The 17183-nt window shown below is 39.0% G+C and overlaps 1 protein-coding gene across 12 annotated transcripts in view; it reads left to right on the forward strand.

The window, feature by feature from the left end:
- PTPRM (protein tyrosine phosphatase receptor type M) overlaps positions 1 to 17183 on the forward strand; it is an 834581-nt gene that overhangs the window by 386162 nt on the left and 431236 nt on the right. For all 12 annotated transcript variants that reach the window (XM_007974623.3, XM_073006465.1, XM_073006464.1 and 9 more), the window contains 2 exons: positions 744 to 918; positions 6354 to 6647. In XM_007974623.3, coding sequence (XP_007972814.1) covers positions 744 to 918; positions 6354 to 6647 — 469 coding nt within the window. The remainder of the gene's footprint in view (positions 1 to 743; positions 919 to 6353; positions 6648 to 17183) is intronic.

The raw sequence follows: 17183 nt of genomic DNA on the forward strand, positions 1-17183 counted from the left end.
TAAAAGGGTTACTTAATATATGGGGATAATAAAAGACCAAACTGCCCCAGCTGTGGAACCTTCTTTATGTGGTCCTGAGGATACAGGATGTAGAGAGGAACCTCTCTTGTTACATATGAATGCCATTTAATAGTTACTAGGCACCTACTTCTGCTTGGTTTTGTATATCCGGGAAGAATGTCAAAAGGATCGAGCTATTGTTTTAGTCCTGTTCAATAGGGAGTACTCTAAAACCTAACTTGTATTTGAATATTATTCTTAATACTGTGTTTATTATTTCATTTATAAAATGAGGTCAGTAATAGGGTAGTGGGTGAGCTACTTTTATTTCCTAGTCAGGCATAAAAATAAAGTGCTATAAGACCAAATGTTGATAGTTTGAGAACAAGGAAATGGGAAAGTGTTCTAAGACCAAATGTTGATAGTTTGAGAACAAAGTAACAAGTTTTCTGTATTTTTACTCCCCCGTTGCACTAATTCAACATAATTACTATTTTGAAGAGGCAAAACCAAAAATTTCTTCACACTTAATTTTGCATCGCTCAGTCTTTAAAGTGTTTGTCATGGCAGAATTTTAGTTTCCTGCTCAGCTGTTCTCCTGGCACAACTGCCCATGGGTAATAAACAACTGCACCAAGATCTGCGTGAAAATAGCATGGGTAATATGCCATTGGGTGTCTGACTGTTTTGCTCTGACAGCTTATATTGTCTTTTTTTTGTCCTCCTCATCCCCTTTGATACAGGGCATTGATGTACGAGATGCTCCTCTGAAGGAAATCAAGGTGACCAGCTCCCGACGCTTCATTGCTTCATTTAATGTTGTGAATACCACCAAACGAGATGCCGGAAAGTACCGCTGCATGATTCGCACCGAAGGAGGTGTTGGAATATCAAACTATGCAGAGTTGGTAGTTAAAGGTATTTAATGTGTTTTTATACCCCAGAATATTCTTCTAAAGTGGGTATGTTAGGTGGCTGTTAGTTCATTATCCCTTTAAAGCTCAAACTTACCCTTGTCTGTTTCTGAACAGTGGTTTGATGACAGGCTATTTTGATGGATAGCATTTTAAGTACAAATTTTGCACGTGAACAATATTTTTGAAAAATGTATTTTATCTATGTTGATTTAGTTGCATACAAAACAATGAATGTGCTCTGGGCAAAGTCTTCTGCCAGCTCTATATACAGAGATTACAACCTATAAATTTTTTTTAAGGAATAAAATTTTTTACTCATAGAAAATCACTTAAAATGCAAATATTCATCAGCCAGGGTGTTTATGATAGCGGGGTGGTTAATAAAATGAAGCAGTGTCAGTATAAAAATGCTCAGTCATATCATACAAGCCATACTGATAATACTGTGTTAACATTCATAATGTTCCAGTTAGGTTCTATTACTGTATTTTGCATGACTGAAAAATTGAGTCATTATATTTAAGAAGGTGGGGGATGAGGGAAAATAGAAAGGGGAAATAAGTTTCTTTTAGCCGGTTTAATAGGTTTTTTTGTAGGCTGAGGAATTTATAGCATTAAGCCACCAAGACAATTTTTGGTCCCAGACAGGATAATTTCGACTTTGAGGTGTACCATGAGGCATTTTTAGACAACCTGTGGCAAGCCATTGCTGTTTTTCCTAGGAAAGCAGAATGAGGCCTGCTTTAAGAAAAGTTTCCCCTGCATTTGTTAAATATGGCACATAAAATTGACCTTTCTACATATATAATCCCAGCACTTTGGGAAGCTGAGGCCAGAAGTTCCAGACCAGCCTGGGCAACATACTGAGACCCCATCTCTACAAAAATTTTTTAAAATAAAACAAGTTAGGCAGGTGTGGTGGCACTGCCTATGCCCCTAACTACTCAGGAGGCTGAGGTGGGAGGATTACCTGAGCCCAGGAGTTCTAGGCTGCAGTGAGCTGTGATTGTGCCCCTGCACGCCAACCAACCTGTACAGAGTGAGACCCTGTCTCTTAAACAAAAATGGTCTGTTTTTTTATGTGGTATTGCTTTTATCTGCACATTTCTCAAGATAGGCAGCTTTAAAGATTGCTGGATTCAAATCCCAGAGCTAGGTATGTGGATGTGGGCCAGTGGCTTGCCCTGTGTATACTGCTGTTTCCTTGTGTGTAAGGTAGATATCAGATAATAATGTTATCTACCTTATAGGGCTATGAGGAAGATCAAATGCAAAGTGTATGTTATATATACGACACTTAGAACAGTGTACATAGTGAGCGGCAGGTGCTTGACAGGCCCTTGGTGGGAAGGGAGAGGAGGACAGGGATAAACTTCTCTCTGATCCAGTCTGTCAGTGGTCTTCACTGGAGAATGGATGTGAGAACTACGTTTCTAACTTTTTGAAAATATAAATACCTGCCCACCTGTTGTCTCCTTCCCCCTCTTGCCACACCCATATTGAGTCAGAATATCCAGGGACACAGCCTCTGTTATAAGACCTCCAGCTGAGTCAGCCATGTGCTCTGTCCTGAGATCACCACTGCCAATGTTAGTTAGTCACATGTAGCTTATGGGGGACAGTGCACCCCAGTGAGGCCACCTCGAGAATTGATCGTCTGCAGCAGTGACTGATGTTCGGCATAAGGAAGTGCACATTAAGATACCTACTCGGATAATGTATTTGTCCCAGCAGATTCTTAACATGTTTTTATTTGTGGTGCGACTTGAACCAGCCTAATATTTAGGTTTAAAGTCTGTAACAAAACTAAGATTCTTCCCTGCGGTACACACCCTACTCTCTTGAAAGTGCTCTGGCAAGTGAGGCATCATGATGTACAAAAAGGACACTAGTTTGCCTACAAACTGTTTTGTCATTTTGGAATTCATCATTATCATCATCATCATTGTTACTACCATTATTTAATTTTCATCTTGGTTCATTTGTTTTTGATTATTTTTCCTTTTCTTTCAGTTGCTATACTGCTTCACTGTGACCTGCCACTACCCATGTTACTGATTAGTGGGATGCAAATCTAGTAGTATCTCTAAAAATTCCTTTGTGGAAAAGTTAATTTGTTATAAATTTCTAGTCTACCGGAGCAAACATAAATAGAAAGAATGAATGGGTTCGTATTCATGTTTGTGCACCGTATTTTCCTGCCTTGCGACAGTGTAGTAGTATCTTGGCTCACTGTGATAAAAATTCCAGGGACTGATTTCCATTTCTGCACACTGCCACAGCTCGTGACAATTTGCACGCAGTTAGGACTCAAATATGAAATTTAACTTTTTCTCCAGTTATAATTTTATGGCCATATTTTGTATATACATATATTTTTTAATGAGATAGCATGCTAGATACTAGTAGTTTTATAAAGTTATTACCTTGAAGCAATTACTTTAAAATATACACTAATGGTTTTAGGCCACTTGTCTATAATTTAACACTTCTTTATATATCGTATAATATTTGGAGTACTAATGTTTTACAAATGGGAGAAACTAAAGTCCATAGAGTTTTTAACTTTTTAAGGTCACACACTGATTTGTGGCCAGCCTGCCAAATAAAGACCAAGTCCTTTAATTCACTAACCATCACTGTCATCTTTATTCGTATCTAGCTACTTTCGGTAACCATGGACATAAAAATATTTCATATAATCTCTACGATGCATGTATATATGCATGTATATCAATACCCTACTTAGTTACATTTCTATATTTCATTTGTAAACATATTTCATACAGTTAAATATGATACTGACATATTTATTGATGTATCAGTCATTTACATATGCATATCAGTTAGCTATATGTCCGTGTGCATGTAAGTGCTCTCATTACTGGCTTGATTTAGAATAGTTTTATGGTGTTCTTTCACTTGAATTAAGAAATATTTTAAATTGCTTTTTATCACTTTGTACAGATTCAGATTCTTCTCTCCTCCCTCCTTCCTTCTTTACCTCTTTCATCCTTTCCCTTTGGGAAAATTTGTTGAAAATTTAAATGTTGGCTGGGCGTAGTGGCTCACGCCTATGATCCCAGCACTTTGGGAGGCCGAGGCTGGCAGATCACTTGAGGTCAGGAGTTCGAGACCAGCCTGGCCAACATGGTGAAACTCCATTTCTACTAGAAGTACAAAAACTAACCAGCTGTGGTGGCACACACCTGTAATCCCAGCTACTCAGGAGGCTGAGGCTGGAGAATCACTTGAACCTGGGAGGCTGAGGCTGTGGTGAGCCGCGGTGGCACCACTGCGCTGCAGCCTTGGCGACAGAGCAAGATTCTGTCTAAAAATGAAAATTTAAATGTTGCCTTATTCTTGTGCTGATTCTTCTGTAAACCAAACGTCCTTTTGAATGTCTGTCCCAATTATTTCCAGGTTCTAGTTGAATCCTTCATTTGATTTAGCATATCTGGTATTTTTCTTAATGGAGAATTAATATAGAAAATATTCTCAGGAAACAAATGCATTTAAGTCCCATCTAATTTAGGATACTAGTAACAGTGTCTTAAATGAGTGAGTGTACTCATGACCCTTTGTGACTTTGCCCCTGAGTTTTATTTTGAATGGCAGTTCAGCAACCCTTGCTAGCATTTGCAACTCGAAAGTAATTAACTGCTCTTTCAGCCTGGCTACATAAATGCCTTAGGGTGTACCATAAAAGGCCCATTTCATGTCTCGGTTCAAGGAATCGCCTAATGATATGAATTGATGTTAAATCATTGTGAGTTAAGGCAGAGCTGTTTAAGGAAATGAAAAACCAGCACAAAGTTTCAGTTTATAAACAACAGGAACAATATTTTAGTAAATTTACATTATGTTTACTCTGAAGTAAAATTCATTCACACTTTGTGTCTTATTTTGACTTAGTCGAATGAGATTTCCCCAGCAATTTAAAAAAGTCAGTATGACTTATCCCACCTTGAATATAAAAAAGAACTAAGACAACCAACCCAACAAAGGGAACCAGTGTTACTGGTTTTTAGCTGGTCTAGGAATTAACCCGGTATCATCTCAGGTGCAAACCTCACATAGTGCTAGCTTCCCTGAGGTCCTCTTCAGCAGGAAACATGGCTGTGATCGATTAGCTATGTCTGCCATGCAAGAGGATGCAAGAGGATAGCAGAAATTTCAGCAAGCAAGCCAGCACATTCCAGTAATAGGATAGAGCGGATTTTATTTTTCCGTGCATTTGTATGAGCAAAATGAGGAGTTAAAAACAGAACACGCCAAAAAGGCACAAACCACCCACAGATACAGTCTTTGAAAAAAATCACTAGATTTATGTTTTTCTGAGAGGGAGATTTATTCAGATAGAAATATGTTGTTTTGTACAATTATCTCATTTATCATGTGTGATATCACCCACAGTGACAGCGGCATGTGGAATACCTTCATTTGGTGCCTAGAGAGCCTTTCAACAGGCATCTAACTAATATACTGGGAATACTATTTATGAGAAGATGGACAATGATACAGAAAAAGAGTCAGTCTCAGATTTTAAACAATGAGAGGGACTTTCTTGGGTTGTAAAGTGTGTTTGCTAGTGATTTCTTAGTTTTATCAAGCTGGGCATGGTATGTTTTTTGCTTCAGAGCTTTCCCTTCTATTCACTGCTTTAGTAAGACTTAGTACTGGAAGTTCCCTGAATGGCAGCAATGGTGGACTTCGTTATCCAGAATGCTTGATTCTCCTGTAGCAGAAAGAGTTCATTGTGATAGTTACTTTGGGAAAACGAGTCATCCTGGAAATGTATTTTTGATGAGATAAACTATAATTTCAGCCATGTTTTTAAAGTGGTGATACCTTTGGAATATAAATATAAGGGAACAATTTAATGATACAGAAACTAATACCTTTGATGATTTTGAAGACATTCTCAATAAGGAGATTGACAATGAATGCTTCCTAGAGCTTAAATACTACTACTTGAGAGAACTTTTACCAGTTAACTTTAGTGAGGAAAAAAAAAAAATCCTTTGATATCTGTGTAACTGACTCACTCTCAAGATACTGTAATTAGTATCCTAAAACAGGCATCACTTTAATGCATTTTTGTCTTGAGAATATTTTCTGTATTAATTCACCATTACAAAAAGTAACAGATATGCTAATTTGCATATGCTATGCACAGTGGTTGGTGTCCTAAAACAAATTAGGGTTATGCCTACTTGAATAAGCTTATGTGTTCAAAGATGGTTTATTTCACAACTTTGAATGCAGTGAAAATCTTTGTCAACATGTTTTTTCTTATTAACCCAAACAAAATTGTTCTTATCAGTTTATTCCCAAAATTTATTATCTTCTACATTTTAATAATTGATGCATGTTTACCTCTTTTAAGACTGAAGACAAAGCATCTGAAAGACAGTTTTCTGATTTGCCTTTCAGAACCACCTGTTCCTATTGCCCCACCTCAGCTCGCCTCTGTAGGAGCCACCTACCTGTGGATACAGCTCAACGCCAACTCCATCAATGGCGATGGGCCCATTGTGGCCCGAGAGGTGGAGTACTGCACGGCCAGTGGGAGCTGGAATGACCGGCAGCCAGTCGATTCCACGAGCTATAAAATTGGACACCTTGACCCAGATACAGAATATGAGATTAGTGTGCTTCTGACGAGGCCAGGGGAGGGTGGCACTGGCTCTCCTGGGCCAGCTCTCAGGACGAGAACAAAGTGTGCTGGTGAGTATAAGGAACCCTACAACTAATTGTCACTGTCTCTCCGGGTGTTAACTGGCAGCACTGGGGTTGATCAGATGGCTAGCACGCTTCCCCTAGCTCTACCATAACCTGTGTATGAACAGAAAATGCCCTTAGCCTGTGAATAGTCAGCTAACAGCTTGTGAACTTAGGGACCAGTAACCTCCAGGCTTGGTGTTTCTAAGCCTGCCCCCACCCTTTTTCCTGTTGTTAATTTACTTCTTACTCTGAGTACCACATAGTTCATATAGGAATTGTCCGTGAAGTTTACAGAAATTGTCTACTCTAATGATGTCCTCTAATAGGTCAGACTTTTTTGGGCCCCTTTGTTTTATGTTCACAGTTAATGTGCTTGCAGCCTGGAGGGGCTCTGGAATAACAGATTCCATCTTAGAGATAGCCTTAAAGATGTGTTTTCATTGATGGGTGTTTAATGGAAGGTCTGCTGTCTAATGACTTGGGTCCATTTGTATCATAAGCAAGAGTGATTTATGTGTTGGGTGCAGTCTTTAGTTTCTTAGATTATAAATTTCTAATTGTGCTAAACCCATTCTGCAACTTAAATAAAAGTAGGGTTAATGGAGAGAGAAGTGTAAAATCTTCCAAAAATCAAAACCTGCAGAAAACTGCCCAATTCGAGGTTGTAGTGTTGTTTCATATGACTACTCTCTGGTAGGAAGCAGAGAGAAACAGTATATTAGGATACTGAAGTGTTCTTTTATCTTGTAAATGAGTAATTTCTGTGTTGAATTGTGTACTGAGATGAAGAGATTCCATAAACTGTTATGGTGTTAGTTAATTATTCAGATAGCATTAGATAAGAATACATTTATCAATGTTTCATTTCTTTCTTAAGTTTTAAAAATGCTTAGCGTAGTCAGACTCTACTTGGTAGGAGTAAGATAAATTATTAAACCTTAACCATTTTAGCTTGTTTTTAAATTTTTTCTTCATAATTTGTATTACACTATTTCCACAAGTTTGATGCTCATGGAAAATTCTGTATTTTAAAAAAGACTTCTGTTAGAAAAGGGAACAGGTACTTTTTTCTTCTGGGGATACATGCTATTGAGTACAAGGACTGGCCTGGGCTAGTAGACTGTGTACTTTGCTATTTTGTACATCTTTCATCTGTTTCTCAGACCCCACATCTGTATCCTCCTGGCACCTTTGTGCAGGCAGTCTGGTCCCTGGAATGAGACCTGCTGTTTTGAACTGGTGATTTCCCACAGCCCTGAGTGGTGGCTCTAAGGAGAAAGGAGAATTTCCCAATCCTTTCTCTTCCTGTCTTCTTCAAACCTCGTCGTCTTCTCTATTTAGTTGAATAAATTCCGTCGTTGTAAAAAAGTTTTATCTTATCATTTGTTGCAGTGCAAACAATAGCTGTGGATAATACTGCCTCTGTCATTTTACACGATAGGCATTGGTTTCAAATCTGTTATTTTACCACTGCCTTATGAATTCTCCAGGGCAGGTTCTTTGATCCCCATAATACAGATGGTGGAAGTGAAGCCTACGTGAGCTCCTTTCCACTTCCAAGCTCACTCTGTAAGAAGTAAGTTTAGTGTTATTTCACTTTAGTGTTAAGAATTCCTGTTTTGGGCATGGCAATATATGGTTTCTCTCTCTCTCCAAAAACAGGTTAGGCCGGGCACAGTGGCTCACGCCTGTAATCCCAGCACTTTGGGAGGCCGAGGTGGGTAGATCATGAGGTCAGGAGATCGAGACCATCCTGGCTAACATGGTAAAACCTCGTCTCTACTAAAAATACAAAAAAAAAAAAAAATTAGCCAGACGTGGTGGCAGGCGCCTGTAGTCCCAGCTACTCGGGAGGCTGAGGCAGGAGAATGGCGTGAACCTGGGAGGCAGAGCTTGCAGTGAGCTGAGATCGCGCCACTGCACTCCAGCCTGAGCGACAGAGCAAGACTCTATCTCAAAAAAAAAAAAAAAAGATTTTCATTGTTTAGATTGGAGAGAGAATGTGATCTGTTTCGATTTTAATCACTAGCAGCCCCACCTACATAATATTTCCAGTCCTGTTCTTTTTTTGTTTTTTGTAACACATTTTTGCCTTTTCTTTTGGTCTTGTGTCTGTACATCTCAGCTATTGACACATTGCTGTATATATTTCCACTGATTATAATGCATGTGTCTGTGTTTTCAGGAAGCCTTTTGATATTGCTGCATGATGTGTAAATGGATAATGCTCAAAGAAACAAAATAACTTTTCATAATAGATTGACAGCTATTTTTAAGAAATGAAAACCAATTTTGAATTGATATTTGTAGGCCCACACTATGCCTCGATGTATGAAACCTCACCTAAGCCAAGACACCTAATGATGATGCCCCCTTTCTTCTTAATTGTTTGCAGCCTGCAGTTGGCGTTGTTCATGATGCATGGTATGGTTGTGCCCTGCGCTGGCATGGACTCACTCTCAGAAAATGGAGGGAGATACGTTAGGTGAAAGGGTCAAAGTTAGAACGAAGAGAGTGAGGCATGTTTGGTGGGTGAGGAAAGTGAAAGGTGAGGAAAGTGAAGTCAAATGAGACTTTTTGCTATAGAAAGAAATATAGTTCACCCTTCTTCACCTGCGGTTTTAAGAAAATCTGCAGATAATATCAGTGATCACTGTTTATGATCTGTGTGGAATTTTGGGAAGCAGGAGCAAGTTAAAGGGAAAAAGATGCTGTAAATTATAGACTGAAAATTTAGCATCAGTCCCAAAGTGCTATTCAGATAGTTTGTGAGCATTTAGAGTACCTAAACCTGGGAGAGACTAGGAGTATTCTGCAGCAATAAGTGGAAAACATCCTTGGCCAGGGGCAAATGGTTGATGAATCTAATAGGGTGATACGTAAGAGGAATAAATCTAAACCCTTCCTGTATGGTTCAAAAAAGCCAAGAGTACTGGCTTAGAATTAGAGTGATACAATTGAGCAGCAATATGTATGAAGAAGAGATTGAGGATTTGGCTTCAATGCAAATGAATCTGCAGTATCATCCATCTTGTATTAATTATCCCTGTGATGTTAGTGCTTCACCATCCCCTGCAAAAAAAAAAAAAAATCCTAAAATAATCTTAGGTGGCATCAGGAAAGCAAAATGCCCATATTGAAGGAGGTGATAGCCTTAATCTACCAGTGCTGTTTAGGCTTCCCATAATTCTCACATTTATTTCTGGTTCCTGCTTTAAGAGAGACAGCACAAAGTAGATTTTGCCCATGGGGAGGGCAATCAGGATAGGAAAGGGTATGGAACCTTTTGCAACTAATGAGGAATGATGGAAGGAACCGAGAAGGAGTTGGGGAGGAAAGGGTACCTGTGTAAACTCAACGAGAGCTGAGTGAGTTTCTTGTGGCTGATTTGTTCAAGCATAACCTGACATGGTAGAAAGTGATTTCTATATTCAGAAGAGGATTGAGCTGGTTGACCTTGAAGATCTCTTCAGTATGAAATTCTGTGATTCATTTCTTGCTTTCTTTCTGATGAGATGATCTACCGGATATTTCTACCCTGAAAGTCTTTCAGTTTCATTTTTATTTCATCCTTGTCTAAATACTCCATAATCATGCTTATCAAGTACTATTCTTTGGGCAGTGAAGGTCTGCTATTACGTTTCCAAAAATCTGAGCAAAGGGGGAGAACATGTAAGTTTTTACTACAGTGAAGTAGAATAAATTTGAAGGACTGACTCACTCTGAGATTTCCTGCCTGAGTTTTGTGTTAAAATATCACTTCAATTCATGAAATAATAGTGCTAGAACCAGAGTCAGTGGTTGAGAACACAGCCTCTGGGAGCAGCCACCTACGTTTTAGTTTAGGCTCTGCCTGGCACTAGACACAGGACTAGAGAAAAACTGCTAACCCTCTCTGGGCCTGAGTTGCCTTATCTATAAAACAGAGGTGATGACAATAATAATATGTATTTCATTGTTTTGTTCTGAGCCTTAATGAGCTAATGAATATCAGTTGCCTAGAACAAACTCTCACATATAGCACATGGTCAATCAGAGTTAACTATCATTTGATAAATTTTTGTCTTTTAATGTTTTCATTCAGAAGAATTAGACACTGGCAACCTCATTACCCAATGTTTTAGAAATATTGCTTATCTGGGAAATGTAAAATCTGAGAACCATGGTTTCTATTGTGAGCTGATGGAATTCCTTGCAGTTGTGCATCATGTTCTCATCTGTTAAATCCATTTATTTTGGCCAAGCTCTGTTTTCATTTCTGTGCTGCATCAGTGACACCTGTCCTATCATTTTTTGGTGACACCTATGAAACTGTATTTAGCTTCTTGTATTAATATGGCAAGATCACTATTTATTGCCCATCATCTGTGAAATGGAATTGATTTTCCTGTGTGGCTTATAGACACAATCTCATTGCCTGGTTGGATTTCTGCAAGGATTGTATAGTAACACAACTCCAAAATTCTTGCTGCTTATGCTTCTGAAAATTATTTCCAAATATATGCACAAGCTCTCCATGCAAGACCTTGATCCAATAACATAGCTTCCCTGATTCCACATCTTCATCTCTAATTTGGGGCGGCAACAGCTTCCCTGACTGTATCAGAGGTGGTTTTGAAGATCAGCTTAGATTTTATCTGTAAAGACATTTTTCACAATGATAAAATGCTCTGTCAATATGGGTTATTGTAAAAAGCGATTATAGTCAGAAGCGTCCGTCAAGCTTTATATACATATCCAATTATTTTCCAACTTTGCAGTTCAGCTATAGTTGGGCAACTTTAGAGAGTTAAAATTACTTCAACATCCAGTTAAACAAAATGCAATTTAGTTTGTGATTTCTAATGTATTCTATATTCTCAAATTATGTGCAGACTATATATCACAAGCCATTGAATAGTAGCTACTTGAAACAGAGAAATGGGTGATGTTGTTAGATTAATTTTCACAGTGGGCTTTTTATGTGTTATTTGGAGATACTTCTTTTTATGTGTTCTGGTTATTGGTTAACTGTGGTTAAGTAACTTGCTAATAACTGGCCTCAGGAGCTAACGAAGGATTATTATAAACTAATGACTAAGCAATTAAAGTTGGTGAGAGTGAAACAAAGCTTAACTAAAATGTGTTCTTTAGAATTAATATACCTAAAAATATTTGAAAAAATAATGATTGTGCCTTAAAAAATTATCCATAAAATACATATTGAGCATCCATATTTGCCAGGCACTATTCCAGACCCTGCCAGTAGAGTGACAAGATTTCTGCCTTCAGGACTTATGTATTTTGGGGTATTGAAGGAAGGAGGTATATAGGTAACATATATATATACGTGTGGCCAAGGCAGGAGGACTGTTTGATACTGGGAGTTTGAGGACAGCCTGGGAAACTTAGCAAGACTCCATTGCTACAAAAAATTAAATTAAAAATAATTAGCTGGGCACTGTGGCATATACTTGTAGTCCCAGCTACTCGGAAGGCTGAGATAAGAGGATAACTTGAGCCCAGGAGTTGGAGATTACAGTGAGCTGTGATCACACCACCGCACTCCAGCATTGACAGAGTAAAACCCCGTCTCTAATACATACATATTAAACACACACCCACACACAACACGTGTATACAATATGCAGTGTCAGATAAATGATAAATGTTATGAAGAAAAATAGAGGAAGGGATAGAGAATAGAGAAGTAGGAGATGACATTTTTTATTAATTTTACTGTGTTTAGTAACAAAATTTACCATCTTAACCAGTTTTAAGTATACAGTTCGATCATGTTAAGTACGGTCAGCCAATCTCCAGAATCTGTTTTTAACATATGGGTACATAGTAGGTATATATATTTACGAGCTACGTGAGATATTTTGATACGGGCATGCAATGTGTAATAGTCACATCAGGGTAAATGGGGTATCCATCACCTGAAGTATTTATCCTTTGTGTTACAAACAATCCAGTTACATTCTTTGTTATTTTTAAATGTACAATTATTATTGACTCTTGTCACCCTGTTGTGCTATCAAATACTAGTTTTATTCAGAATCTTTACATCTTCCCAAACTGAAACACTGCATCCACTAAACGCTAACTCTTCACTTCCCTTCCCCATAACCCTGGCAACCACCAGTCTCCTTTTTGTCTCTATGGGTTAGACTATTTAGATGTCTCCTATAAGTGGAATCATGCAGTATTTGTCTTTCCGTGACTGGCTTATTCCACGTAGCATAATGCTTTCCAGGTTTATCCTTGTCATCACGTGTGCGATTGCGCCTTTTTCATTATGCTGATAATTGAATTGTGTGTATGTGTTTCATATAATTCTTTGTGAACTACTTAGAGACTGTAAGCACTGACTTTGCTTTTAGTTTAAAAATGCACCTTCTTTATGATCTAGGGAGATGTTTACTAGTAAAGCATGGACTGCTGGGTTCCTGTGAGGAGTCCAAGTACGATCAGGTATCCTAGAAACGTTCTGTCAGAACGGCAGAGCCATCCCATCCACAGCCAGCCTGCTGCTTGCTGGGAATAGGAGTGATGTATTAGAAGTCTTTAATAAATGTGATGTTTAAGAAGTATACACATTTTTATAAATGTGATGTTTTATCAAAGCGATAGTGTTTTTATAACTTGCATCTTTGTAATGATTAAGAGTGAGTGAGTTTTAATATCTGTCTGCATGGAGTTATATATTTGTCTGCCTGGTATATGCCTAGTTAGAGCTTTTTACATAACTGTAATAAAAACTTAGAATATGTATTACATTAAAATGTATTTTGTTGTATTTAGGTGCTTGATAACATGCAGTTATAGCTATCTTATCTGCAGTATTTTCAGTGGCAGAAGATATTGGACATACTTGCCACTATTTGGAGTCATTTCACCTGTCAGTCTTTGTTCGTGTCTGCTTATCCCGTTGTGGTATGCAGTTTTGTGAATCTCCTATTTTTTTGTGATGACAGTCGTACTGTTGCACTTGAACAGATGTATTTGTGTAGCTTTCTTGTATCCTTGCCTTGTTCTTCTATGAACAAGCAACATACATAAACACATATTTGGGGGTATTGGAGGGAGGGAATATGCAGGCAACATATATGTACATATGGAGGATGAACAAAGGATTAGTGTTCCTTCACAGTGAGGACCCAACATTCCTGACTGTGGAAGTTTTGTACTAACTACAAATTTACAGTGTTGTGTTTTCTTTTATCTTATACCCTGAGATCATCTCTCACTGTGCCTTATGTAGTAGCACGCCCTGTCATGCTCGGTCCACTCTAAATGTCACTAGATTTAGGTTCATATTGGTTTTGAAGTATTAATTCGCTGTGTTTGCCTAGTGGTAACACTAGAGTGACTCATTTTAAATATATGTGAACGAGATTCTCATGTTGGAAATGAGTAGTGACAGGTTCCTTGGCAAGGGGGCATTACATGAAGCCCGAACGGCACCATGCCTGCGTTCAGCTGAAGGCTGACCTCGCTTTTTTTTTTTATTATTATTATTTTTAGTTTCTTTTTGTGGGAAAAAGAGAAATAATTCTGGTTGAAATGGGAATAATCTGAAATTAAACCCTGCCAAAACCTGATTTATTTTCTCTTAAACCTAGTAGTATTTGTCTTTTCTGTACAGAATTATCACTGGCGTTGCAATAAGTATGTGGACTTACGGGGCTGACCCTTGGGTCCCTGGGACCATGTGGGAGCTAATCTAACAATGGCTGTTATTTGGAAGGAAGAAAGGCCAAAGACCTCATTGAGTGGAGCATAATTTATTTTTAATTTAAGTTTGTTTACCAGGGAAAAAAATTAAAAGTGTTCTAATTCTAAAACAGCTCTGCCAAAGGGCAACATGTTTTAATGAATTTTGAATACATTAAGCCATTAAAAACCTTTTTAAATTATGAACGTTAAAAGGACATGAGGAGTACCTTCCCTATTAGACTGCAGATGTTAAATACTTTGGATCACATCACAGTGTGCATAGGACAGGAACATACCAGCAATGTAATGTCTTTTTTATTCTAATATATTCAGTAACTTCCTTACAGATGTTTAGGCCCCAGAGACTTTGCAATTAATACCTAAACCTCAAGTTCTGCTGCCCTTAAACACTGGTTCAGCACTTTCCGTGTGCTTGAACCCTAAGGCAGCGGCGGAAGGGTATAGAACAGAACTGCGGGAGCAATTCTGCATGAGAGGTTCAGAAGCTTCTCTAAAAAGTGCGGGCAGATGGAGGTGGTTGTTCGTAGAGTTATCCAGTGACTCTTAAAGTGTTGTGATGGGTTTCTGGAAGGTGTCAGGCAGGCCCCTTGGCTGTGAAAAGTGAGTGTGGTAACAGTACTCCTCAGCTTCCTCTAGGCTTGTTTTTGAAATCTTTGTAGGTGGCTTCTTGTGTAGCTTTGAATACACTGAAGAGGCCGGGAAAATGAAGGGAAAGAGATGGAGATTGCACCTGGGGACCTGTGGCCTAGCCCTGCTGTCCCTCTCATGAGCCATCTAACATGGGGAAGAATCACAGAACCGTTCCAGGCTGTATTTTGTATGTCTCTCTGTGAGGGGCTTGACCAGCTTCCTTGTTCTAGGGATCTGACAGGTCATCTGAGCCCCTGTCAGAGGGGTCTGCTATGGGAAAAACATGATTGTTACTAGTCTGAGTCCTTGTCTGAGCACCAGCTACAGCTGTGAGCGTGGTCCTCCAGCCCCTGGCATGTGTGAGGATGCCTCTGCATTCTGCAGCAGTATCTCCTAGGAAAGGAAGATATCTACTAAATCTCCTTTGAACAATTCTTAAAGAGACCCCAGGCCATCTTAATTTCCCCCAAATCTCTTATACATTTAGCAAGAAAAAAATTATTGATAATGACATGATTAATTTTTTATTAGAGCACATGCCTTAATTCTTTACCACATTGATAATGTGGAGAGGTTGTATTTTATGATCTTTATGTTAGCATTTATACTACACTGGGGTCCAATGCATAATCTGTATGTACTGCATACATATGTGTTTTGAAAGGACTTGGAGCATAATTGACTGCTTTAATTTATCATAAAGGCTTATACTTTTGTGACTGCCGTTGTGAACATCCAGAGGAGACAGTGTTCCCCTGGGAAACTTCTTTCACTTTGTAGTCTGACTGACTTGGGTGGGTGAATGTTGCTTCTGGCGCAAATAGCTAAAAACTCTCAACAAATGAGGTAACCTTCCTATTCCTAGTTTCCTAATGCTTCTGGTTTTGTTTGCTTGTTTGTTTGTTTAACAGTCCTAGCATTGTCTTCATAATGCAGCTGGGAAAATTACATATGCTAATGTAATTAGCAGGAAAACTTGTTAGCAGAGTACTTTGGTCACCTGGTGGCTCCTGAATGAATTCTAAGTAGGTTTACTATTAAATGCTGATACAAAATTAAGTTTTGTTACTGCCAGGGATACACACTCCTCTGGTGAAATCTTTCAATAGGACTTTTAAACTGAATGGATTGAGTTGCATTTGACACACATATAAGTTGCAGTTTAAGCAAAGCTATATATATGTGTGTGTGTGTGTGTGTGTGTGTGTGTGTGTGTGTGTGTATCTCCTCAAGGTAGTGCCAAGGAAAAAAAAAATGATCACATGTTCACTCGAACCTGGGAAAACTTTTTGTTTTGTCTCTTTAAGGTGTGGTCAGGATAGAAAATAGCATAGTGACCCAGGGTCCCTGTACTGCAGGGTGGCAAAGAAAATAGAATAACTGCAAATGCTTCGTTTACATACGAGACATTCTTATGCTGTGGTTGTGGATGTATTGTAATTATTAGTGACATGATGGGTGTTTTTGACACTTTCAACTTTTTGGAGGATTCTGCCCCCACTCTGACACTTTTTTTTTTTTTTTTTTTTTTTTTTGAGATGGAGTTTCGCTCTTTTTACCCAGGCTGGAGTGCAATGGCATGATCTCGGCTCACTGCAACCTCCACCTCCCAGGTACAAGCGATTCTTCTGTGTCAGCCTCCCAAGTAGCTCGGATTACAGGCATGTGCCACCACGCCCAGCTAATATTTTTGTATTTCATGGAGACGGGGTTTCGCCATGTTAATCAGGCTGGTAGCCAGCTCCTGCCCTCAGGTGATCTACCCACCTTGGCCTCCCAAAGTACTAGGATTACAGGCATGTGCCACTGCGCCTGGCCCACTCTAACACTTGCAAGTTTATCCAGAGGACTCAAAGCTTGATGGCAGTTTGCTTAGAGCCAGAAGGCTGAGGTGTCCTGGGGGATACATTTCTCTTTTGCTCATTTGCACACAGACCCCAGGAAGGCCTGTGAACCCTTATTGAGTGAGATTGGGTGACTGGGGTCTTGGTGTTGTGGATGTAAGGAATTAAAGCACGCAGGTAAAATTGTTCACCATGAGGGCTGCTTCTGAGCGAGGCTTACCTTGTATCCAGTGTCCCTGGCCTGAGAGCGGACAGAGCCAGTCTTAGGATGGCCTTTGTCTTCTGAACATTTTAGGAAAAGTTCACACACCCTTGGCTTAACAGGTATGTTATGTGCTGTGTC

Source organism: Chlorocebus sabaeus, chromosome 18, assembly GCF_047675955.1.
Source record: "Chlorocebus sabaeus isolate Y175 chromosome 18, mChlSab1.0.hap1, whole genome shotgun sequence".
In the NCBI taxonomy this organism is placed as follows: Eukaryota; Metazoa; Chordata; class Mammalia; order Primates; family Cercopithecidae; genus Chlorocebus; species Chlorocebus sabaeus.